We start from the raw sequence: 25,837 nt of genomic DNA on the forward strand, positions 1-25,837 counted from the left end.
ATCATTTAGTGCATAAATATGATAAATGTAGCATCACCTTTTAAACTAGTTCTTCATTTATTTATCTCACATTCTCTCCATCGATTACCAATAGTTCAACTAAACCCTACATCCCTAACTTTGGTACTTCAAAAATCGTATAACGATTCTCTAGATGTGAGTTAAGTTTATTGACTAGGGCAATGTGCTTATCCTTTTGCATTCATATTTGAATCCCCTCTCAATAAATTATTACAATTTAGAATGTAATATCATATTGCCAAAGAAATTAATTGAATAACAAGTTTTACTGGTAAGAAATATAACAAAAGATTCACGATAGAATAAACATGTTTGCACGTGTGTTAGCCTGTGTGCAAAAAGTAAAAGGAATACTATCCATACCCGCGTTAGCGCGCGAAAGGGTTGCTGTTTTTAAATATGAATTGAGTTTCTTGCACGTGAAGGTGCTTCGTGTACTTCTACATTTGTACAAAACAACGTACGTAACAATTAATCTAACGATATTGCTACTGAAGTCCAACTGTATGGAACACAACTAAAGTGAAAACACACAACGTGTCATCATATAACCAAATTTGTATCAATGAAACTAATATTGTATTCATTTAAAACTAATTGTACGCTTAGTTATCCTTTTATTGATTAAATCACATTATAACTTCTGTACGACATATCAATCATAAGTACGTCTAAATCAAAATCATGTGGAGTTCGGACATGTGATGTGCTATTTTAAACCTTTTTTTTTTTCGCTAAAAGAAAACAAAACTTATTTTAATAAACATGAGAAAGCAAATTTTGTTGAAGTTTAATGCAGTGTATATCATTTTATTATATTTTTAACTTTTTAAATAAAATCACCTACGTAAACTTATTTTCTCTCTTTCATTAATAAAAAGTGAAAAAACATATTTTCTCTCTCTTATTTGGACCCTTTCTATTAATTTTTTAATTATTCATTGTCCTTATTTGCATGAACTCCAATTATAATATCTGCTCAATCCCAGAACACAATAACCCATTCTCTGTAATTCGCAATCTTTCGATCCCATTTTTCTACCCCAACTGGGCGTCTCTTCAGAATTGTAGAAAAAAATGAGGTACGAAATTGTGCAGCTGGTGCCCAGACAAGCTGGCTGGCAAGAAGAAGAAGAAGAAGCGGCTGCGGCGGAGGCATCTGGTTCCGGGAACTGGCGGGGTGAGACTAGCAATTCTGTCAGAGAAGGTAGGTGCTGTATGTGTTCGGTGGCTATGGCAGAGATAACTACCAGACAGACCAAACAAGTTCACGTCTTTGCAAATTCTGAAAAAAATAAAAAATAATAAAAAACAAATCCCCTGATTTTTTGTTTGATTTTTCTGTTTTATTTTCTTCAAGTCGATTTTGTGTAATCTTGGTTTTGCAGGGTTGGTTGTGAGTTTTCTGGGGGAAATGTTTGAATCCTTTTGTGATTATTCATGTTGATTAATTTTTAAGGGGGGTTCTGCGGTCTTTTAAGTAGCTAGGGTGGGTTTAATTTGGTAAATGGGATGTGATATTCACGCACCCCTTTTTACTTCTCATACACTCTTTATTAATTTCTGTCATTTAATCTTTTTCAATTCATTCGATCCAACGGTTATAAATTAAAAAGGTGTTTGAGAAGTAAAAATGGATGTTTGGATGCATACCCCTTTGGTAAACTCATGGGTCATCTTGTTTGGGAAAATTGGAATCAACCGATGTGATGGGTTGATTTTCGAACCGTGCTCGTTTTTTTTTTGGGTGAAGTTTTTCTTTCGAACAATGATTGGCTAATCAAGGATGAGTAGGAACTCTTACTCAAAATTTTTCGTGTCAATTCATAGAATTTTGTGTTTATGATCATAACCGTTCATCTTATAGATCACTCTGTAAAGATTATCTCTAACAATTAAAAATGAACTAAAACTAAGGTTGTTTAGTCAATCTATTGTGGCAAATACGTAAACGGTTCGTAATATTTTTACCATTCATTTGTTTTAATTTATATAGATCGATGACTAAACAACCTTAGTTTTAATTGATTTTTGCAAGGCGATCTAGTAATTTGTAATATAAATGGTTTAATCATAAACACAAAATTTTGTGAATCGGTAACGATCAATTTTAAGTAGGAACTCTTACTTATCCCACAAGTAGCCAAGTATTATTATTAACTTTCTGCAACAATTCTTGTAAATGCTTCATAGGGTAGGGTAAGCTGTTGAGTTTTGATTTTAGAGGGTTTCATCGGTTATCATATGATACTTCAACACAGTACCAGAAAACAATCATGCTAGCTTATGCATTATTATGCGCCCGATTTTTTTCGCTTCTAACAACTAAGTAAAGCACTAAGATATCGTTCTACTGAAATATTTGTTGTCTGTTATTTGTTTTTGTTATACAATTTCGAACACTGCTTTGAGTGAGTTATTTATTTTTCATGTCTGTGTATTAATGCATGTTATAGAGATTGTTTAATTTTGAGATTGTTAATTTGCTTATTCTGAATTGTTGATTGCAGTTTCATGGAGGCAACCGTCACCCTTTATCAGAGCCAACTTACCAATTCCAAGGGACAATCACAACTGCACCACTGCCGGTGATAATCTCTTCGTAAATCAAACACATTCATTAAGACAGCCGGCGCCTGTGATCAGAGATTCATGGAGGCAACCGGCGCCAGTGATGAGAGGCACCGTACCAACTCCAGGGGACATCCACAGCAGCACCACTGTTGGTGATAATCTCTTCGTACAACAAACACATTCAAGGAGGCAGTCGGAGCCAGTGATCAGAGGCACCGTACCAGCTGCAAGTTCATGGAGGCAGCCGTCGCCGGTGATCAGAGGGCCCCTACCAACTCCAAGGGATAGCCACAACTGCACCACGGCTGGTGATAATATCTTCGTACAACGACGAACACATTCAAGAAGACAGTCAACGCCGGTGGTAAGAGGCACCGCACCAGTTACGCATTCATGGAGGCAGCCGACGCCGGTGACCGGAGACACCCTTCAAACTCCAAGGGACAACCACAACTACACCACTGGCGGTGATTATCTCTTCGCCTCTAGAGGTACCGATGATACGAACCCTCTCAAAGATTTGCATATAATTTAATATTATTTTATCATAAAATAAACAATTCCAAACATATGTATTTACCATAAAAATTAGCCCCATGCCACACACAATTGCCCTTCTTATGTTAAGTTAAAAAATATATTAATTTAGAAAATTACTTTTTTCTAATTTTTTATTAAAAATTTCTTTTTATGAATATTAAAAAAATTATTTTGAAAATGAAATGAAGCAACCCATGAAAACACCCATTGCGTGGCATTTTTATTCTTAATTTTAAGATCGTTTAATTTTTTTTATTTAATGTTTAGCCCTTATTAATTTAATAAGAAAGGGCAATTCATATAAGTTTGAATGTTTCATCAAATTGCTCAACTATCTTTACATATGGAAATAAAGTTTTCAAAATATTCTAAAAGAAGATTTCAACTTACATTATTTATCTTTCATTTTAAAAAAATTATCATTTACAAAACATATATTAATAAAAATATGAAGTAACTAGTTTTACATGTGTGTTGTCATTATACAAATGTTGATATATATATATGTGTTAAAAAATTAATAACTTAAAAAATAAATTTTTTTATCATTTATATAAAAACACTTAATATACTGCTTATATTCTAATCACAATAAAAAATTTCTTCTTATTTGGACCCTTTCTTTTATTGTTTTTAATTATTCAATGTCCTTATTTGCATGAACTCGAATAATAAAATCAGCTCAATCCCAGAACACAAAAACCCAAATTAAAAAAAAAAATTAACCCAAAATTAAAATTCTTCTCTGGAATTCAGCATTTTCACTGCTTCCCCATTTTTCTAACCCAATTGGGTCTCTTCCCAAATTTTTTACCCAGAGAAGATAATGAAGTGGGAGAGGGTGCAGCTGCAGCCCAAGCAAGCTCACCTGCAGCAAGAAAGAGTGGCGGCGGCGGCGGCGGAGGTGCATGGCCCCGGGAAGCGGTGGGGCCACACCTGCAATGCAATCAACGAAGGGCGTTTTCTGTATGTAATCGGTGGCTATGGCAGAGAAAACTGCCCAACCAATGAAGTTCACGTCTTTGACACTGGTGGGTCTTCCCCAAATGCTAAAAATTTGCCTAGATTATTCGTTTAATTTTTGTTTTTACCCTTTTTTTCCATGTGGGTTTGTGTAATGTTGGTTGCTGGTGATTTTCTGGGGAAAAAGTTTGAATCTTTATGTAATTAACCATGTTGATTAATGTTTAAGGGGTTTTTAGTTGGCTTGTAATTAGGGTTTTGTGGGGTTTAATTTCGTAAAATTTGGTCTTGTTTTGGAAAATTGGAATCAAATTTTGTGATGGGTTAATTGTTCTGCAACAATTCTTGAGTAAATGCTTGATAGGGTTATGCTGTTGAATTTTGATTGCTAGAGGTTTCATGGGTTTTACTTAAGCTATAAGCTTTTTTCTGCTATTACATTTTAAAGGACATTACATTGGGGCAGCTAAAAACCGTCGTTTGATGAGCCTGCGTAGTATTAGGTGGTTGGTAACATCCCAAGGTGGTTTTCTTTGTATCTTTACTGTTTGTTATTTGTTTTTGTTATAAAATTTCGAATAGTGCTACGATGAGCTCTTTAATTTTGTTTCAAATTTTCCTGTAGGTGTTAACAACTAGCACTCTGCATTTTGCCGTGTGCTGTTGCATTTTATATGGAGATTGTTTTTGAGATTGTTAATTCTCTTATTCTGCTGACTGCAGCTACACATTCATGGAGCCAGCCAGCGATCAAAGGAACCCTGCCAACTCCAAGGGACAGCCACAGCTGCACCACTGTTGGTGATAATCTCTTCGTCTTTGGGGGTACGGATGGGATGAACCCTCTTGGGGATTTGCATATATTAGACACCTGTGAGTGACTTTCTCTTATATTTTTTCTTTTTCCCTAGCAATGATATCTTTTCTTGACTACATAGCATGCTCACCCTTATATGTGTTATTTTGGGCCAAGTAATTCAATCAGATGATTCCTTTTTGGAAAATAAATAATTCAATTAGACGATTCTAAGTCCAGCGTGACAGTTGACTTATTTCCTTATCCATTTTGGATTGGTATATCGAAGAGTTGAAACTAGATATACTCAATTCTCAACATTTACTAATACTGTTACCATTTAGGGCTTATATCGAATTCGTTATTATTGATTTTCGAACTATGTAACCAGATTTACTCAATTCTCAACACTTATTGACACTGCAACCTTTTAAGACTTATATCAAATTCTTTATTTTGATTTCTGAACTATGTGTACCACCAATGTGCCCGCTTATGTTCTTAATGTTTGTGTAGCTTTACATACATGGATATCTCCAAGTTTAAGAGGCGAAGGACCAGAGGCACGAGATGGTCATGGTGCTGCCCTTGTTGGGAAACGGTTATTTATATTTGGTGGCTGTGGAAAATATGCTAGTAGTGACAATGAAGTGTACTTCAATGATCTTTACATTTTGAATACAGGTAGGTTTCCAAGTAACGTTAGTACATTCATCACTTAGGTGATGATTGGTTTGAATTACCTTCATCACACTTTTTTCTGACAGTAATTGTGCATTTACATCACACGGATCTTACGAGTTTATTTGCTTGATACATCTCACTTTAGCATAGGTTTTTGGATAGCATGTGGGACTTCTTAGGGAATGAAGTTGTTGGAGTGCTTTTCAGTCAAGTCTATAACTATTATGTGCATCTTGCTAACAGTTTTGTTGTTAAAATATAATGATTATGCATTTGCATGGTACCACTCGCATTGATCTTATGAGTTGACTTATTTGCATGTCCTCTTTCTCTTGTCGTGCTGTGAGTTTATAGGATTGCACAGGGTCATCTCTGTCACCTTGTTCTTTTTAGAATCTAGAGTGGGAGGAAGAAGAGAGGGAGTGTTCTAGGTGTAGGACATCACATTAAGTTTTTAATTGCCTTGTCTACATTTACCTAGAACCTGACCACTCGACTTAACTAGGTCACTCATTGATACAGATAGCACATAAGACATGTTTAATCCATTTTCTTATCCTATCTTGTAGAGACGTTTGTATGGAAACGTGCTACAACATCAGGCAACCCACCATCTCTGCGTGATAGCCATACTTGTTCATCTTGGAAGAACAAACTAATTGTGATGGGTGGTGAAGATGCGCACAATTACTATTTGTCCGATGTCCATATACTTGATACAGGTATCATTATTTTCTGAAATTTCTTTGCCCAATTGCAAGTTTATTAAAGTTTTTACGTAATTTAGATACCACTAGTACCTAGCTTCTGGATATTGTATATGATATATACCTTCTGTAACTCCTGTATTATGGTACTTCATTAGATACTCTAATTTGGAGGGAGCTGAAAACTACTGGCCAGTTTATGACACCCCGAGCGGGTCATTGTACTATTGCTTTTGGGAAGAACTTATTTGTTTTTGGGGGATTCACAGACTCTCAAAATCTATATGGTGACCTTTACATGCTTGATGTTGGTAAGTTTCAAGAAATTCCCGGAAACATTCACCTTTGGCTATTTACTTTTATGGATTGTTTGAAGCTTCTCAACCTTCTTGTCTACCCACCTTCGGTTACATGTACTTTATGTTCTTTCCGTTGCTCTAATTTTTGGAATTGTATCCTTAGATACCCACTCTATCTTAACTGTGGTGCAGATACTGCTGTGTGGACCAAGGTGCTAACTGCTGGTGATGGGCCTTCTGCTAGATTTTCCGTTGCTGGGGACTGTTTGGATCCTGTCAGGGGAGGTGTTCTTGTATTTATTGGTGGTTGCAATAAAGGTCTTGAGGCACTGGATGACATGTTTTACCTAAACACAGGTTAAGTATCATCTTTCCCACCACCTCCCTGAAGTATCAATATAGTCTAATTAGGGTAAAATTTCATGTGTATGGAATCTGAGTCTTACTGGCCTGATATATTTTCTAATTTTAGGACTTGAAAGGAAGCTAGAGAAATTATCGCTGAGGAAGCAGTTGAAGCTAAAGTGCCAAGAGCAAAATCTCGCCTCTGTTCACGACAGAGCTCTTGGTCTGGTTGGAAATAGTGCTGATATGAGCCAACCCATGCCAGTTCCATATGACCGACCATGTAAGTGATATTTACTAAGATAAAGTGTCCTGTTTTCATTTTTCTTTTTTTTTTATGTATCAAAATTTACATATATATATATATATATATTTTTTTTTTCAAATTTGCAAACTCCTAAGTTATTTAGAGGCAGGGAAAGCTGTCTAACCCTAAGAAGTTCTCGCTCACTCTTTTTTTTTTTTTTGTCACTATCCAATATTCTTCATGAATACAAATTTCATAATTTTAATGAAAGCAGTCTTTGTGACCAAGTTAATTTATTCAGCAAACAGAAAAATGAAAGAAAAAAATGTAACCGAAAGAAAAAAGAAAAAAAATCACTGGTTGAATATATACTTTGAGGAGGGCTTTGATGTCTTTCACAAATGATCTTGTGCTATAGCTGCAGGCAGACAGGATATCCCATCGAATCAATCCGAGCTTGATTCGGGGAAGAAGACATTTGTTGGAAAGGTTACTGACAAACTTGCTGATGGATACGCAATTGAAACTGTTATGGATGGAAAGCTTCTTCGTGGTATAGTGTTTCCCAACCAGCCAGGGTTTAACATTGATATTCCTAGTTCCAGCAGGTAAGAAAATGGTGATCTCTGTGTGTGTTTTGCTGAGGATTATTACTTGTATACTTGAATATCAATCACTATACGGCATTATCCTAGAATATTTTGATTCAACTTTGATCATGTAAATCCCTTATCAGGAAGCGGGCTGCCGGTGAAGCTGGTGGTTTGATGTCAAATGGTGATTACAGCAGCAAATCAAAAACTTCTAGAGGTATCAGGCAAGAAATAATAGATCTAAGGGATAATGTTCATGGAAAGGCGCCCATATTGCATGAGCAGACAGAAGCCGGTGCAGGTTCCATTTCAAACAATCAAGCATATTCGGCCCCTTCTCATTTGCATAAGGTCTGATCCTTCTTTCCCGTGTCTTGAACAGATAGAGGGCTAGAAATTTGTTTTGTTTGTCCTGTGCACACTGAATGCTATCTGTTGTAGGATATATTTTCGACCTAAACCCCTGGACTCTTATGCAGGTTACTGGAAACCCTGAGCAGTCAGTGGTTCCTTTGAATCTGGGAAAAAATCAGACCAATGATGATGCGCCAAATTTCAACTCTGAAGTTGCAAAGGAAAGTTTGTCTGCCTCAGCTAATTCTGCTGCTGCTTCATCCCTAAACCAAGGTAGGAATGTAATGAGATTTATGACGTATTTGGTTTGCTACGGGTTCATTAGCATTGTATGCAAATGCTTATGATTACTGTAACAAGTAATGCCAATTGCCAAAGCAACCTGTACCATCTTCTCTTACTGATCTTCTTGGCCGTCTAATGTTCTGCTGGCAGGTGACGGGAAACTAACACCGGATGGACAGAATGACGCGGCATCCATTTGAAAGAGTTTGGTTGAGGATTGGCTTCTGAACATAACCAGAAATGAAAAGCCACCGGCTATCTGTACATTCATCATGTGAAGGAGATCATAGATGCCTATGACGGGAGATACAGAATTTTCCTACCGGTGGTATCTGCAAACCTCCTATAACAGTCGTAGGTCAAAAACTCTAGTTTATAGTGCTCATCAAAACTCCTGTGAATTCTCAATTAGGCCCTTCTCCCAATTGAAAGGGAAAAGGAGAGGCGGCTTTTGCTTATAAGAAGTTTGGCGACTCTTTTAGGTTTAATCTCCATGAGATGTCAAAATTTAGCTTAAATTTTACTTTTCTTGTTATCGTTTACAGTCTCTGTTAGATGGAAATTAGTTACCTGGATAATTTCTCTGGTTTTATATTTGTACTTTTTCGGGACAGGAATTTACCCCATATGATCTCATCCAATATGAAAGAGTAGGGGTTTTTCAAGAACCCTGAACAAATTTTGAGCACAAAAATGGAGAAACGCATCTCGTGTGCTTCTTTCCTTCCAAATAGAATCTAAGAAACTTGTATAACATGTAGTGCAATTGGGAACGATTATATTATCGGCCAACTTAACTCGAAAATTTTAGCAGCATAAATCTTAAACGCAACAAATCCCCGCCACAGGAAATGCCAGAATGTTACAGGAGAAATCATCTACAGAGGGTCCAAATCCCTGCCAAACTGACGATTCCAACTTCAGCGGCGTGAGGTTTCACTTGCCGCCACCACCAGCTCCAAACAGGTAGTCTAGGGATGATCCACCACCCGGAGCTGCATGCACTTTTGTTGATGGGCGATCCTGTCAACCAAATTTTTGAAACCGTGAATACCAAAACTTAAGGGGTAGTAAAAGTTTAAGAGAAAGAGCATTTAAACTTCCTTTCTAACATCAGAAAGTATGCAAATCTGCGAATTACAGACTGCGAACAACCTATTCACGAGGGAAACAAAAATGTAGGCGAATAAATTTCTACCGAAATGGAGACAGAAGAATCTATAAAATTTCATGCATTGATATATGATTTAGAGCAAAACATGACTATGAACAAAGATCATACTGTGATGAAGTTCCCGCAGTTCTGGCCATCAGCTCGGAAATAGTTGTTCGAGGTGTTCCCAGGAACGCCAGCAGGAATCTCCTTACTGACTTCTGCAGGTGGTGCGGAAGCAGTAGGCTTCTGAGCAGGTGATTCAGTGGTTGGAACCGGGGCCTGGTTCTGAGGAGCTGTAACCTTTTTCGGGGCAGGAGTCTGAGTTTCTTCTCCACCCCCAAACAGGTAGCCCAAAGAACTCTCCCCACCTCCACTGCTGACTCCGCGACCCATCTTCCTCGCCTCGAATGAATGGATACTGCACACATTTTCTCAGCCAATTATATAACAACGAATGAAAGTAACACAAAGCAATACCAACCAAAATGTAATCGGGATCGCATGAATCACAAAGAAAGCAAGAAAATACCATCTCACGTTACACCGTTCAAATCAATTTCCATTTTCCGGGGATTATCTCCGATACAATTTGTGCTTTTACGCCACAATTCATGTTTCCAGATCTAGAAATTCATATTTTTCATTAAATTAAAAATGATTAAAACCCAACCTTGCTAATAATGCAACTCGGAGATCTCATATCAAACTACTAATTGAACACGAAATTCCATTTCTCGGTCAAATTGAACTCAAAAGTCCGAGTGCGAAATCTGACCCGAAAACAGTAATGAAAGACCGATTCAAGCTATTGAAAATTTGAAATTAATCAGCTTAATTAAACAAACTTACGCATCTGCAATCTGAAAAGTTGTAGCTAAATCAATAAGAATCGAAAGTAAGCAAAGGAAATGCACAATGTTCAGAAGATCATAACAGAAACATAAACAGCACAAATGTAAAATTCCGATGCAGATTCACCAAATCAAGAGTAAATTATTCCAATTAGCTAATTTCAGATGATTTCATAGCACATTTTCCTGCATTTTCTCGGGAAACAAACAGTAGGTAGCGAGAGAGAGAGAGAGAGAGAGAGAGAGTTACCTGGGTGCGTTGCGTTGTTTGGACTTCAGATCTGAGTCGCAAGAGCACTGAGTAGTAGAGCAAGCGGCAACTTTCTATATTTATACTGAAATTCAAATCGCATGCGCTGGGGCCCACAATGAGAAGATATTTTCGGAATGGATTCGTTTTTCTAAGTTAAGCTATATATTTTACTTTAATTCAAATTACTTAAAAGAAGTTATTGTAACACGTGCTGGTAGCTCAACGGTAAATGACGAATTACGAAACTTTTTTAAAATTAAAAATTAGAGGTTTTGGGTCCGAAACTTGTTGCTAGGCTGGAAGCCAGACTTGTGGCCAGGGGATGTTGAAATGCCTTTGTGAGTCTTCTTGGCCTTGGAAGGGGTGGATAACTCAGTTGTCTCTTTTTTTTTTCTTTTTTTTTTTTTAATAAAAAAAGGTGAATTTATTGTAAAAAAATTTAGTGTGCAGGAAATATGGCTCGGTACAAGTATAATAATACAGTTACTTGAAAATTTAAGAAAAATTATTTCTGACCAATTGTATTATGACATTTTGTGTATCAAACCGTATTCCTAGCATATTGAAAAATTTCTCATATTTAGTATCTCACATAATTCTATTAAAAAGATGGCAACCATGCTTACGTGGCAAGTAATATAACGATTTCGTCCTTCTTGGCAGCAAGGACCCATTTGTTGGGAATGAGTTCCAATCCAAATCTCAAGGTGCAGAGTTTGTGGATCGAAAGATCAAGCCCGTTCAAGAGAGAAAAATATATTTGGGCAGTTTAAGTTTTTGAGTTTATGTGAAGTGAGTCAATGTGATAGGCTAATAAGGATACATATATTCGGATTGGACCTCGATCCATTTGTTGGGGATTTCTCAAGTTTGGCCAATAATAATCTGCCAAATGTATTACTTTTACACCTATTCAATCTGACTCTCAACACCATGTGTATTACCATCCATGGTTAGTTTCGGGTGGTATATAGGGAATATGGAAATTCTTCCCCGCACATTATTCTTCACTCAATTAATTAAATCTCAACCGTTCACACGTAAAACAAAAATTAGGGGGGGTGAGAAGAAACTCGTGGGAATGTATCAACATTTGGGCCCTTGCCATAAAAATAACAATTTGGGCCAAATGACAATTTGGGCCAAATGAGACCTTATCAGCAGCCCATTAGCAGAAAACTAGGCTGAAAACAACAATAAATATGGCCGGTGCAGAAATTAATTAGGCCCCATAAAACCAAAAATTAACTTTGAGTAAAATGACGAAATTACCCACCCATGCGAACAGGACAATAGGTAACCGCGCGTCGAAGGAAGCGAAAAGCAGTTAGGAAGTCCAATTGCCAATTGTACCAGCACCTCATCACCCAACTCGCCGCCGCTTCAACTCCCTCCGCCGCCTCATTCATTTTCCTCTCTTCTTCTGCTTCTTCTCTCCGCCGCCAATTCGGTTGCTCCTCCGTGGCTTCCGTTAATTCCGCCGTCAGAGATCTGCTTCGTACTGATACTGCCGATTGAACAGAGGTCGGTGCTCCGTTGACTACTATTTTCTTCATATTTTGAGATGTCTGATAAATATTTAATTAATTGACGAATTAATTGCGTTTTTGGTTTACTAATCCCAATCCTGTTTTCTTCGGGTCAGATTATCTTGTTTTTATTTCTCTCTGCTGTTGATTAGCTTCTGAATGGTGATTCTGTTATTGCTTTGAAACGAATTTTGAACTGTTGATTTGATTGATTGATTGATTGTTTGTGAATGCATTTTCTTGGGTGCTCAATTCTGGGCATATCAGCTGACTGAATGCGATTTTCGGGTTTTCAATCTGGATCAAATTCTTCATTAGGATAAGAAAAGTACTTAATCCCAATGTTAACATGAAGAAAATTACTTAATCCCATTGCTATATGAAGAAAATTACTTAATCCAATCTCACTCCTGTGTGTATCAGCTGATTGAGTGCAATTTTCGGACTTTCGATGTTACAAAGTTTCAAATTCTTTATTAGAATAAGCAATTTACTTAATCCCTTTGTTAATGTGAAGCAAACACTTAATTCCGTTTTTATGTGAAGCAAATTACTTAATCCCATTGTTATATGACTGCTGAAGAATTAAGTCTCTTAGTAGTAGCAGAAGTTGGTCGTCAGGTAGAAGTTTATCAGCTCCATGGATTCTTTAGTTCAGTTTATTCCTTTTATCATTTGCTATCTTGTTTAATTTATATGACGATAGTGATTTTAACTGAACTAGGAAGAGAAAGAAGAAGGATACGATCAGTGTTGCCCCAGAATCTGAAGATTCATGCCCTGAGTCTTGTGCTGAAATTTGCACGGCAGTTTCAGAAAAGGAAGGACATCAAGAAGATTTGCTTCACAACCAAAAAAAGAAGAGAAATAAGCAGAATAAAAGGCATGAAATCCATGAGAATAATGATAAAAGTTGCGATATTTCTGTTGATACTTCGTTAGGGGAAACTATTATTCCAACAGTAGACCAGTCTGTAGAGCCTTCTGTTGCAGGATTCTCCGAACAAGTGCTACAGGTGGCAATGTCACAACCACCTATGGAGGGAAGTAGCACAGATGAAAACTCAAAAATTGCTGAACCTATTGAAGATTTGAGTTGCTCAATGAAAAAGAAGAAAAGTTGTAAAAGTAAAACCCGTGAGGGTAATGATGAAAATTGTGGTAATGACGAAAGTTGTGAGCTTTCTGTTGGTATTTCTGTAGTGGAAAGTGTTATGCCAGGACTAGATCCGTCTCAACAGCCTCCAGTCTCAGAATCATTGGAACAAAAGCTCGAATTGACCCAACCACTTATGGAAGGAATTAGCACGAAAATTAATTCAGAAAATTCTGAACCTATTGAAGATCTGAGTTCCTCAAGCAAAAAGCAGAAAAAGCCTCGGTGGAAAAAGTCTAATGATGAAAGTTGTGGTAATGACAAAAGTGGTGAGCTTTCAGTTGGTATTTCTTTAGTGGAAAGTATTTTGCCAGGAATAGCTCAGCAGCCTCCAGAATCAGAATTCTCAGATGAAAAAGTAGATTTGCCACAAGCATTTGTGGAGGGAAATTGCACGACAGTAAGCTCAGAAGGTCCCAAGTCGCCTACTGTGGACTTGAATTGGTCACAAGAACAGAAGAATAAGAATCGAAAGAGAAGGCATAAAACCAATGAGTGTATTGATGAAAGATGTGATCTTTCTATTGATGCTTCTTTAGTAGGAAATACTATGCCAGGAGTAGATCTGACTGTACGGCCTCCAGTTGCAGTGTTCTCGGAACAAGATCTAGAAGTGGAACAACCACTTGTGGAGGGAATTAGACAGAGAACCAATTCTGAGAGTACCAAACCCTTTGAAGTTTTGAGTTGCTCACAAAAGAGAGAGTGTCGGAAGAAAAGGCTTGAAATGGGTGGGAGTAATGATACAAGTTGTGATCCTTCTGTTGGTACTTTAGTGGAGAAGATTATTCGAGGAGCAGATCCATCTCCACAGCCTCCGCTTACAATAGTATCAGACCCAGAGCTAGATGTGTCTCAATTACTTTTGGAGGAAAAGACTTTACAGGAGCAAAATGAGGACAAGGATCAGAACAAGAGCTGTAATGCCTCAGGAAATAACGACACTAACCACCAAGTTTGCACTGGCTTTCCTGGCCAAGTTGTAAACGATGTTACTGATATAAAAGAATATTCTCCTATCCTCAAGGAACAAAATGGTCTACAAAAGAGTGCAGATGCTGGTTCAAGGAATAAAATTGACATGGAGGTTAGTGGCACTAAATCATATTGTTCAGATGCTTTTCCTGAATCTGACAATATTACTGATACAGAACGCACGGAAACCAAAATTGAAGTTCCTTCTTTGCCATCTTTGTCCGTAAAAGTTGATGTTGATTTGGCTGTTGTCGCGAAGGAGGGCAGTCGTTCACAGATATCAAACTCTGCTGTTGAAAGACCTCTTGTTAGTGTTTCTAAGAAAAAGCTTCTCATTCTTGATGTAAACGGCCTTCTTGCTGATATTGTTCAATTGGTTTCCGAGCAATATAAATTATATAGACCAGACACAACAATATCGAGGAAATCAGGTGATGATAATTTACATTTGAATGTATCTGGAGAGATACTTTTCTACCCTTACTGAAATCTAATCCCCACTTGTTTTTTTCACAGTTTTTAAGAGGCCGTGTTGTGATTCTTTTCTACAATTCTGCTTTGACAATTTTAACGTGGGTGTTTGGTCTTCAAGAACCGAGTAAACTTCATTCTAGGACTGATACACCTGTTCCTTCTCTCATTTCTTTTTTTGGTTGGGTTATGATCTTTTACACTTGCCTTTTCAGGAAGAACGTGGAAATGGTGGTAGATTATCTTTGGGGAGATTCCAGAAAGAAATTGCTTTTTTGCTGGGTAAAACCATCTTAACCACTTAAGGACTTATTCAGTATAGTTTGTTGAGTTAGGATAATCTTCTGTAATCTAACTTACTCAGTAAAGTAATTCAGTGTTACTTTAGCAATTTGTAGAACTTGTATTTTGGATGCAATCAATTCATCATTGCATTGAATTTCAGTTCTATTGCTTTATTCTTACGGTGATTGGCGTGTGCAGAATCAATCCCACTGTACTACTACGAAGTTCAATACTCTTGACAACGAGGAAAAACCCCTTGTTTTGAAAGAACTTAAAAAGTTATGGGAGAAGCATGATCCTGATCTTCCTTGGGCGAGGGGAGAGTACAACGAGACAAACACATTATTAGTGGATGATTCACCATACAAAGCTTTATGCAATCCAGTTAGTTGATTAACTCGTTCCTCCTTATTTCTTCACTCATGGACATTACTGGTTTTGGTACAAGGGTTACAACCTGAAACTAATACTTTTGTTTCTGATTGCTTAGGAGAACACAGCAATATTTCCCTACCCCTTTCGATTCAAGGATCGAAGAGATAGATCACTAGGTGAGATACCATTCAAGTTTTTGTTGTATTGTAAATGTAAGATCATTGGATGCACCTATATCACACATTCTAGCCTCATTCACAATTGCATTACACATGGTCGATCTCAGTTAAAATAATTACGTAGGTTATAATTTGATTCAGGTTTGGACCTATTCTTGTCATTATGTCTTTCAAGTATTATGCGCGTTTGTGTGGCTTCACAGCTTTTTGTTTGAGTTCGTAATTTTCAGTTTATCCATCCTCAACCTCAACGTTCTTGTTTACTTCTCTAAGTAGTACTTGCTTGTACTTCTAAGTATTTACAATGTTAGTGGTGTCAAATTTTAGCGTCCAGGTGTTTTATTACGGCTTCTTGTCTTTTGCTCATTTGTCATCACAGGGGAAGGAGGCGATATTCGTTATTATCTGGAAAGATTAGTTGAGGCTCAAAATGTTCAAGAATACGTGAAGCAGCATCCATTTGGTCAACGCCCCATAACAACAAAAAGTCGTTCATGGATATTTTATCGTCAAGTTATAGAGGATCAAGCAGTGTCACCCAAAAATTGATACCATTACTGGCAGGCGGAGTTGCAGTTGGCTAAAGTTACCCAGGAAACGGGTTCGTGGGTCGATTTTTCAGTTCTAATTCACCTCTTTTTGTACCAAAATATGGCAATGAATAATTGTGTATGTTGTTTTGGCAACCCACATGGAACCTTTTTGCTCCCAGCCAAGATAAAATTGTTCGGCAGCTCCATCTTGAGAAGCCTCTCTTGTACCCTGGATCCTTCGATGTTTTTTGCTTCCTAACGGTGCAATTCTAACGTGTAAAAGTATGATTCATTGTTTTGTTTCAGTTTTTGTTTACCAAGCACACAGAGCTAGAAGGATATGGCGTTTTATTCGACTTAGGTAAGAAATACGATATCTTCAAAGAGTTTGCTACTGATTTTTGTTGGCATAATTCTTCGTTCTAGTTATGTACCGGTTTTATATATAAGCGATATTCTTTTTGTGTTCGATTAGTTGGTTATATGTTTCATAGTGTGCTAATGTGTGGATGTTTCTTCACCGCGTATGTAACTCACGCGGTGAAGAACATTTACCTCTCACCCGGGATGGCGAGTTTGAATCTCCTCCTCCCGGAATATGGATCTCTTGGACTATGCAATCATGGACCCAAGGACCTTCATTTGTGTATCAGAATCCGTAGCTTGACTTACTGCCTTGGTTCTCATCAAGATCACAAACTCTCGTCGTTAGATCGCTGTTTGCTACCCTTATCCGGCTCAAATCTTCCATCGTATTGTTCAACTCTTGTTCCATCTGCACAAAGTCGTCGAACGAGATGTCACCAAAACCCTAGATGATCACAATTGGTTACAGAAATTCACATAAAGTGTTCATATCGTATGTATGGTTTCAAATTTTGATATGACAATTGTTCAATGAAAAACCGTACCTCGTTGCCGTTATATGCATTGAGGAAAGCCCTTTTCATTTGGAGGTTGTTATTCAGTGAGTACGAGAACGAGATATGGACTCGTAAGAAGATTCAGCGAATCAGTTTGTCCGCAGTCCTCTTTTGGCCCTGGCCAGACCTGAAAATACACCGTTGTTACATGCTTCTCAGATGAGTAACGGTGGGGCTGGCTCGAAGTTGATGGTGGATTCACATCGGGGCCACAGGCTAGAAATCTGCATGAAGAGGACAGTGAGAGTGAGGTAGAAAATGTAGCACAACTGCCACCCGAGAGGGTAAGGGATACGCGGGACTGCACAGAGTGCTTCGGCATGAAGATCATGTTGCAAAAAGATATGTTGTGAGCTGGTCCGATGCTTGAAGGACTAGCAAAAGCTGCAATCTCTCACACACAGCCTCATGGAGAATTGAGTAATAGGAAGAGAAAGAAGAATACGAAAGGTGCTGCTGCCCCGGAATTTGAATTGAATTCATGCCCGGAGTGTAGTGCTGAAATATGCACTCAAAATTCAGGAAAGGAAAAACAGCAAGAGGATTTGCTTCATGTACGAAAAAAATGAAGAGAGAGAGACCACTCAATCTTCAGTTTATCCCGTATCATTCCTTCTTCAGAAGCCAATCTTGTGCCTCGGGTCCTTGATGTTTCTAACTTCCTTACGGCCCAAGTTTCACTTAACAAAGAATACCGTCACGAAGTTTTTCTTCACTCATTGGCAACAAGAGTATCAGGAGATCAAAGTTAAGCAAATCCGATCTTAAGACAATTATGTTGACCTCTTCATGAAGTCAATAAAAAGTTTACTTTTCAAAAGCTTGTTTATGAAATTAGACTATATAAACTTTAAAAATTATGTCACAGATAGTCATTTTGGGGAGTTTTATAGAACTCAAGAGAAATCTTATAGTATACTTACATGATCTTAACACACTTTTTTCCTTATGTTCAAGAGTAGTTTTCCTACTGAATTTTTATTTACGTAACGAAATTTTTTGATGAAGTACCTACTCTTGATTGGTCATACGTTTGTGTATTTTAATAATCATTCTGAATATGTGAAATATCAACATCTTGTATTAACTCAATTTTTCTCCATAAGTCTATTGGTTGTCAGAGCAAGGTTTTTACTGATAGCTAACGACAACAACCGCATCATCTAATCACGAAGAATTGATGTAGCTACTTTTTAAGTTGTACATACTTAAGTAGGAGTGAATAGAATCATTAATTAGGAATGTGATTGTGTAAACTTAAAGTAAAATTCCACAAGGATTTAGAGATCAAATAATTATAGGCTTTGTATTACTTCTAAGGTAAGAAAGTCCATCATAATTAGTATTAAAAAGTCACATGTTGGGGGTGAACACACCATTCTTATACACGTGAGCCACTCTTTCTCTGCCGTCCCCTTCCCCTCTCACGATCGCGGGTCTGTTATCCCTAATTGTGGCATCTCCTCTCTAATTTCTCATCACGTGTACCATCCATTTCACCTAGCCTTCACCCCATTAATTTTTTTAATAAAACTAAGAAACTAAAACCCAAAAACAAAGAAACTAGCAGCCACTGTGTCCCCACCCACCCCGATCCATGCAGTCCCGTGCGCCAACAACCCAAGGAGTCACCCATGCCGGCTTCCCCATGCACCAGCGGCTACCCTTACTTGTACTTGCCGTCACCAAAAGCCTCCTCCATCCAGGGGTGGATTTATTAAGGGACCTGGTTGGTTTCAGGACCACCCGGATTCTCAAATACTTCTTTGGAATACAGGCAATGGTGCAGAAGATGCCAACCACAGCGAAGGTGAAGATCAATGGAATCCTGCAGATAAGCTTGACAGCAAGGGATCTGGTCTTACATCGGAAATCATTCGCATGAAATTGAAGAACTTTGAAAACTTAGTTCAGAAGCTTAGACGATTGAACTATAATCACGATGAAGCAAGAACAGACTATATTGCATCGCTCTGCCAGAACACAAATCCAGACCATAGATACATTTCTGAGATATTGTTAGCTTCAGGCCTCCTACTCAGAGACCTCGGCTCCAGCTTGACAACATTTCAGCTCCATCCCTTAGGCCATCCCCATCAACCCTGTGTTGTTCTATGTTTTGGAGAAAACCAAGGCAAGCAGTTTGCTTGCAAAAGAAGAATGCAGCCCTGATAAGGTAACCCTTGCGAAGCAAGAGAGAGAAATATCATCGAAAACTCATATTTTACGCTGTCAATGAGATTCTTGTTCACAAGTTGGATTCAGCTGGTATCCATCCCGTAAATGGCGAAGCCAGCATGGGGTCATTGGTTGTCCTTGTCTCCAATAACTTCAAAAATCTCATGTATATTTGTTGTTATATTGTATTTGACCCGTATAGACAACTAAAACAAAATCACAACCTTCTTTTCCTGTACTTCTTCTATTTTCTTCTATCACATTTGTCTTTCTTTTTTCTCTTCATGCATGAAATACTTTAGTTAAAAAGTTTTGGCAGTTTTCAACATTACTCCATAATATCCTGCACCTACCCTTCGCAAGCTTCTGCAAGTAAGAATAGTTGTCGATATATGTTGGCATAAACTTTCGGCATATGTTAACAGGAATTGGCAGGTACCTACTAGGTGCTTGACGAGATGGCCCAATGAAGCTTTTTGGTTGATATTATGACCCCATTATTTACTCCCCGTGCCATGGTTGAAGACTGACAAGCCCGCAAAGAAGACCCTCAACGCACAAAAGCTTCTGAAGGAACTGTCTAGCGAGATAGAACAATTGCAAGCCAAGAAATCGGAGTGCAGCTTAGAGGACGAGGATGATGGTTTGAAAAACATACTGTGGGAGGATATGATGCAAACCGGTCAGAAAGCTGGACAGTTTTTCCATGGTGACACGTCCGGAGTAGTGTTAGATGTTGAACGATTGATCTTCAAGGACCTGGTTAACGAAATCGTTATTGGTGAGGCAGCAGCTAGCTCGCGAGCAAAGCAGCATACTAAATTGTGTATTATATCTACAGTTCTTAATGCTGGGTTTTGTAAAGAAGTTAACTTGTAAAAGTCCTTAAAAAGATAAACTTGTATTTGAAATCAACATATAAGATCCTGTTTTTTCTTCCCTCTCCACTTTCCACTTCCCTTTCAAACATGCTATGTGTGGGTTTGATCATATCATATTTTCTTATCCGAAAATGAGTTTTCAAGAAACTGCTCGAGTTTTAACTAAAATCGGTCTCTGGGGTTGTATTGATTGGTTGAAAGGTTTGAAAATGAACGTTGTTCTATTAGCCGTTGGTATTGGATTCAAAGGATTAATAGCAAAACATTGCATAGCTTTCATGTTCCATCTAACCTTGCACAATCTAATCAACAATTTTCCAACCATTTGCACTTTTATTTTTATTTTTCTAATACAACCATTTGCACATTAGGTTACCGATTAAATCCGGAAAATTAATTTTTCTAATGGTCAACTAATGATAGCATAGTTTGGAAGGAAAAAAAAAAGTCATTTGCAAATTAATGATTGTGTATTTGGATAAATTAATTATAAAGTAGAAGATTAATAATTAGCCTCCGTAGCATAGTGGTAGTGCGTTCGCTTCGTAAGCGAAAGGTCGCGAGTTCGATCCTCGCCGGGGGCTTTCTATTTTTACAGTTTTAAAATTTTTTTTTTTTTTCAAATGGGCTGGACTTTTGAGGAACGTTCCCACATTTGACCCAAATCCAGAATGTTTATCCGTAAACTTGAGCATAAGTTGGGCCTAACTATGAAACTTTATCACCTTTTTTTTTATTTTATATATATATATATATATATATATATATATTTTTTTTTTTTTTTTTTGTTTTACTTGTTGCCTTATTGGTTCTTGTTTGCAATCAAATATAAAGAAGAAAAATGGTGATCAAGGAGGTGGAGCAATGGAGAAATCTTGAGTTTCGACGGTCGAACCAGGTGGATTGTTATACCTCTAACAAAGAAGTGTGATTTTTGTATTAGAGGTTGTATAATGTGGTTAAGTGATACCTACATATAAAAAAATTATTTTGTTTGTGAATTAACCGTCTACATATTTCGATTTTCGAATACAAGAGCAATGAGCTAAGAATACAAGAAATTTAGAATTCAGTTCTATCAAATCTAACCAAAAAATATTGGTTACAAAAGAAAAGTTGACAAATATTATGCTAGGATTGAGCTTAATTTATTTTGAATCTCAGCCGTTCAAATAATACCCAAATTGAAAAGGGAAAGTTAAAAACCAATTTGAGAATTTGAGTAAGAGACCATAGATCAAATATGGTCCTTGACCTAGGGCAGCGTGTAGAACGTTGAGGACCACAAAAAATTCCATAAATCTTAGTGGGAGTACCTATCAGCATGCCTGTACAGTGTACACACATTCCATTCATCTCGACCCTTATGTATTTCCAACAGTAAAAATAATAATTAGAAAAGAAGAAAAGTTTCTTGTGTATTCATGTGCATGCATGCTAGATATATGTACTCCTCGTCTGGTACATTGTACGAACTATTTTAGTGGGATGGACTAACCAGATTACTAATTGTCTCTTTTTGATTTTGTATTCATAACCCTAAACCCTATGCGCTAATGAAACCCTGAACACCATCCTATACACCAACATCCGTTGAATCCTTGACTGCTGGACCTTTAGCTACATAGCCAACACTTTATTTATCTGGTGCATACCATACACGGGAATGTAGTAGAATTTTTACTCGTGCCCCACACTGTTAAGCGTAGAGGACCACAACTGGTACTGGGAAAGCCTTTTTGCATGATGGCATGACACCTACGGTCCTACATAATATAAAAGGCAGGGAACTAGGGTTGGGTGTCCTTTAATGCTTCTTCGATCTTCTAACATGGCTAGCTGCAGCTGCTGCGCTGAGCCTGAGAGACACAGAGTCTGCCTTCTAATTCAGTCCTCTCTGCCTGTGGACTCATGTTCTTTCCTTTTCATTCTCTAAAGAACTGCAGATTTATTTTCGAAACTAATTTGAACAATAATTAATTAACCAGTGTTTTTCTTGTTTCTCCTTTTTCATTTGTGCGGAGTCATCCATGCTTGTTATTATAATCTTCATTGCTTCAAAAGGAGGGAGCAGATATTGCCCGGCTCTCGTGTGCCAAAATTAAGACTACACATTCATTCATGCAATTAATTTGAAAAGAAGAAAAGAAAAGAAAAACCACCAATAGTAGGTTATAGGAAATGGATTATATATACTCTTGCAGTTAAGTTGCTAATGTAGTTTGCTAGCTCTGCTTTAGACATGTATATAGTTAATGCATGCATATGGTTAAAGTCTAAAGAAGTAGTTTGGCATGCATTCCAGAATGCCCGAGAGAGAGAGAGAGAGAGAGAGAGAGAGATCTTTAAGAAGAGCTCGACGTTCATGTGCAACAGAGATGCCTCGATGTTAATTAATCACTTAATGTCATATTAAAAAGTTTAAACACATAACACATAACAATACATAATATGATTTAAATACCGTCACATGTTACGCAAGTTGGGAGTTCTTGACATCCACTCTCCAACTTGAGGGGGAGTGTTAGACAAATAAGGAATATGGTTGGAGTCCTTGTGTAATTGTATATAATATTATTATTGGAAGAATAAGCCGTCCTACAGCCGTCAAGCCGTCCTACAGCCGTCCTACCTTGTCCTACCTACACACTAGCCGTCCTACAGCCGTCAAGCCGTCCTACAGCCGTCCTACCTACACACTAGGACGGCTACCTTGTCCTCTACAGCCGTCCTACCTTGTCCTACCTACACACTAGGACGGCTACCTTGTCCTACCTACACATTTGTATCATGTATATATATCCTTGTAATCTTGTAGAGAAACATAATGAAAAAATAAGCATTCTCTTCCATTTGCATTCTCTTCCATTTTTCCACATTCACGTATCAATAACAAATATATTTTTTAGCCTACATACCTTTTTCTACATGGCATACAGAGCAGGTTTATAACCCTAGCCCTAATTTTTTTTCGGCAGCTTTCTCTGCGGTTCCCATGGCTGTTCGTGGCCCGTCCCGTCCCTCCTCTGCTCGTCCTCCCCTCCACTGCACCTACTGCAATTTTGATTATCATACCCGAGACACCTGCCATAAACTTCATGGCTATCCCGTTGGCCATCCCCTCCATGGCCAACCGTGGCGACCACCGCGCCGTGCCACTGCTTCCAGTTCTTCCCGCAGCCATGCACCTTCCAGTCCTCCCCGGCAGCCACGGTTTTCTGCTTCCCGGCCCCATAATTTCACCCAGGCCCATCACGTGCAAGGCACCCAGGCCCCCGCCTCCTCTTCTACTCCAGCGACCCACCAAGTGCACGGGGCCCAGCCCACTTTGCATGACTTGCAGCTTGCCATGCCTGACCTCTCTGCCGAGCAGCACTCCCGTGTTCTAGCTGCTCTACGTGACACCACCACCCCTCCTCAGGCCAATGCCGTGCTCACTACTGATTTTGCCCAAGGTTTGTTACCTGTCACCTCTCGTCATGGTCAATGGATTCTTGACAGTGGTGCTACGGATCATATTACTTCTTCCGCTTCATGTTTGGTTAATCGTTCTCCTTCACATTTACCGCCTGTTTCTTTGCCTAGTGGTGCTTCCGCTCCCATTACTTTTACCGACACTCTTCCTTTAAATTCATCAGTTACTTTGAAGGATGTTTTATGTGTCCCTAATTTCCGAGTGGACCTTTTATCGGTTGGTAAACTTACAGATGGATTATCGTGTTCCATAACCTTCTTTCCTTCTTAGTGTGTTTTGCAGGACTTGGTTTCGAAGGCGATGATTGGTGTGGGTAAGCGACGTGGCGATCTGTATTACCTTGTGGCCCTTACCTCTTCTCTCCCCACCCGTCAACCTCTCTGCAACATCATTACCATCCCCTCCTCCCTCTGGCATAGGCGTCTTGGTCACCCCTCCTCCACTCGTTTGCAAGCTTTAGCATCTAGCTCTCTTAATTGCACTTTTGATTCTAGTCATATTTGTGATGTTTGTCCGTTGGCAAAACAAACTCGTCAACCTTTTCTTTTGAGTTCAATTTCATCCACTTTCCCTTTTGCTTTAATTCATTGTGATATTTGGGGCCCGAATCGTCAATCCTCTTCTCTTTCTGGTGCTCATTATTTCTTAACCATTGTGGATGATTTTTCTCGCTTTACGTGGGTCTTCCTCATGAAACATAAATCCGACACTCAACAATTAATTAAGGATTTTTTTGCTTATGTCACTACCCAATTCCGCACTACCATCCAATGCATTCGTACTGACAATGGTGGTGAATTTTTATCTCTTCGTAGTTTTTTCTCTGATCATGGGGTGCTTTTACAAACTTCTTGTGTTTATACCCCCCAACAAAATGGCGTTGTTGAAAGAAAACATCGTCATCTTCTTGAAACCGCTCGCGCCCTTCGTTTTCAATCCCATCTTCCTATCAAGTTTTGGGGGGAATGTGTTCTTACCGCTACTTATCTCATCAATCGTCTCCCTACCCGTCTTCTCCATCATAAATCCCCATTTGAGGTTCTCTTTTCGAAAACCCCATCTTATGACCACTTCCGCGTCTTTGGTTGTCTGGCATATGCCACCTCTGTCACTCCCACCACCAAATTTTCCCCTCGGGCTCATCGTTGCATTTTTCTCGGTTATCCTCATGGACAAAAGGCCTATACCCTTTACGATCTCGACAATCACCGCATTTTCACTAGTCGAGACGTCATCTTTCACGAAACTACTTTCCCTTATACCGTTTCTCACCCTCCTATCCCATCCTCTTCGCCTACCCTACCCATCCCACCCCCTCTGGACTTTACATATAACCCACCCCTTCCTGCCCCGACGCCTCACCCTCCTCCACCTTCCTCCCCTTCCACGCCTCCCACAGATTCCCTTGCTGCCCCATTACCCGTTCTTCCCCATGCCCCTGCCCTCTCGGTATCCCCTCCTTCCCCCCCCCCCCCCCCGCTACTTCCTTACCTTTCACCCTTTTACCCACGGACATCCCTACCCCCCCACTACCTACCAATCCTCCCCTTCCCCGCACCTCTTCCCGTGCCCATAAACCTTCATCCTATTTAAAAGACTACGTTTGCTCGCAGGTGATTCTGCCATCCCACCCATCTTCGACTTCGCAACCTGGTTCTATACAAGGTACGCGATATCCACTTTGTAATTTTCTCTCTTATCACCGTTACTCTCCCAGGCATTTTTCTTACATTAACTCTATCAGTCGGACTGTGGAGCCTTCCTCCTTTGCCGAGGCTGCCACTGACCCCAATTGGCAACATGCTATGACTGAGGAGCTTCAAGCTTTACATGCTAATGATACTTGGACTTTAACTTCCTTGCCCCCTGGCAAAATTCCCATTGGTTGTAAGTGGGTGTACAAACTCAAGCACAATTCCGATGGCTCTATTGACCGCTACAAAGCTCGTTTGGTTGCTAAAGGCTTCACTCAGGCTGAAGGTATTGATTATCATGACACTTTTTCTCCTACTGCTAAGATGATTACGGTGCGTTGTCTTCTTGCTCTTGCTGCTAGTCAGTCTTGGTCTCTTCATCAGCTTGATGTTAATAATGCTTTCTTACATGGTGACTTACATGAAGAAATCTATATGTCTCCTCCTCCTGGTCTTCGGCGACAGGGGGAGAATCTTGTGTGTCGCCTTCACAAGTCACTTTATGGTCTTAAGCA

General features: G+C 38.8%; 4 protein-coding genes and 1 non-coding gene across 6 annotated transcripts; 4 read left to right on the forward strand and 1 right to left on the reverse strand.

Annotated features, from left to right (window-relative positions):
- Nucleotides 1-1,018: 1,018 nt before the first annotated feature.
- On the forward strand, nt 1,019-3,130 carry LOC137710225 (uncharacterized). The gene is made up of 2 exons (XM_068449162.2): nt 1,019-1,228; nt 2,532-3,130. Exons 1-2 carry the CDS (start codon nt 1,099-1,101, stop codon nt 3,128-3,130), a joined length of 729 nt encoding a protein of 242 aa, XP_068305263.2. The 5' UTR covers nt 1,019-1,098.
- Nucleotides 3,131-3,719: 589 nt separating this feature from the next.
- LOC137709843 (uncharacterized) lies at nt 3,720-8,986 on the forward strand. Of its 2 annotated transcripts, none has more exons than XM_068448824.2 (11): nt 3,720-4,166; nt 4,822-4,971; nt 5,411-5,578; nt 6,148-6,300; nt 6,444-6,596; nt 6,777-6,941; nt 7,057-7,212; nt 7,595-7,784; nt 7,913-8,120; nt 8,249-8,396; nt 8,559-8,986. In XM_068448824.2, exons 1-11 carry the CDS (start codon nt 3,962-3,964, stop codon nt 8,606-8,608), a joined length of 1,746 nt encoding a protein of 581 aa, XP_068304925.2. In that variant the 5' UTR covers nt 3,720-3,961; the 3' UTR covers nt 8,609-8,986. The 2 variants fall into 2 exon arrangements, with proteins under 2 accessions (XP_068304925.2, XP_068304926.2); XM_068448825.2 differs by having other exon boundaries at nt 3,820-4,166; nt 7,601-7,784.
- A 180-nt stretch (nt 8,987-9,166) lies between these two features.
- Nucleotides 9,167-10,795, reverse strand: LOC137709845 (protein SPIRAL1-like 3). The gene is made up of 3 exons (XM_068448826.2): nt 10,666-10,795; nt 9,691-9,982; nt 9,167-9,431 (listed from the first exon to the last, which is right to left on the reverse strand). Exons 2-3 carry the CDS (start codon nt 9,955-9,957, stop codon nt 9,345-9,347), a joined length of 354 nt encoding a protein of 117 aa, XP_068304927.2. The 5' UTR covers nt 9,958-9,982; nt 10,666-10,795; the 3' UTR covers nt 9,167-9,344.
- An 806-nt stretch (nt 10,796-11,601) lies between these two features.
- LOC137711060 (uncharacterized) lies at nt 11,602-16,639 on the forward strand. Its single transcript, XM_088696159.1, has 8 exons — nt 11,602-11,620; nt 11,982-12,192; nt 12,922-14,759; nt 14,845-14,926; nt 15,015-15,081; nt 15,283-15,468; nt 15,575-15,635; nt 16,018-16,639. The coding sequence occupies exons 1-8, from the start codon at nt 11,602-11,604 to the stop codon at nt 16,185-16,187; spliced, it is 2,634 nt and encodes an 877-aa protein (XP_088552285.1). The 3' UTR covers nt 16,188-16,639.
- Nucleotides 16,640-20,665: 4,026 nt separating this feature from the next.
- On the forward strand, nt 20,666-20,737 carry TRNAT-CGU (transfer RNA threonine (anticodon CGU)). The gene has a single exon. It is a non-coding gene; the product is annotated as a tRNA-Thr (tRNA).
- Nucleotides 20,738-25,837: the final 5,100 nt, after the last annotated feature.

Source organism: Pyrus communis, chromosome 6 (genome assembly GCF_041283825.1).
Source record: "Pyrus communis isolate YQ-2024b chromosome 6, ASM4128382v1, whole genome shotgun sequence".
Taxonomy (NCBI): domain Eukaryota; kingdom Viridiplantae; phylum Streptophyta; class Magnoliopsida; order Rosales; family Rosaceae; genus Pyrus; species Pyrus communis.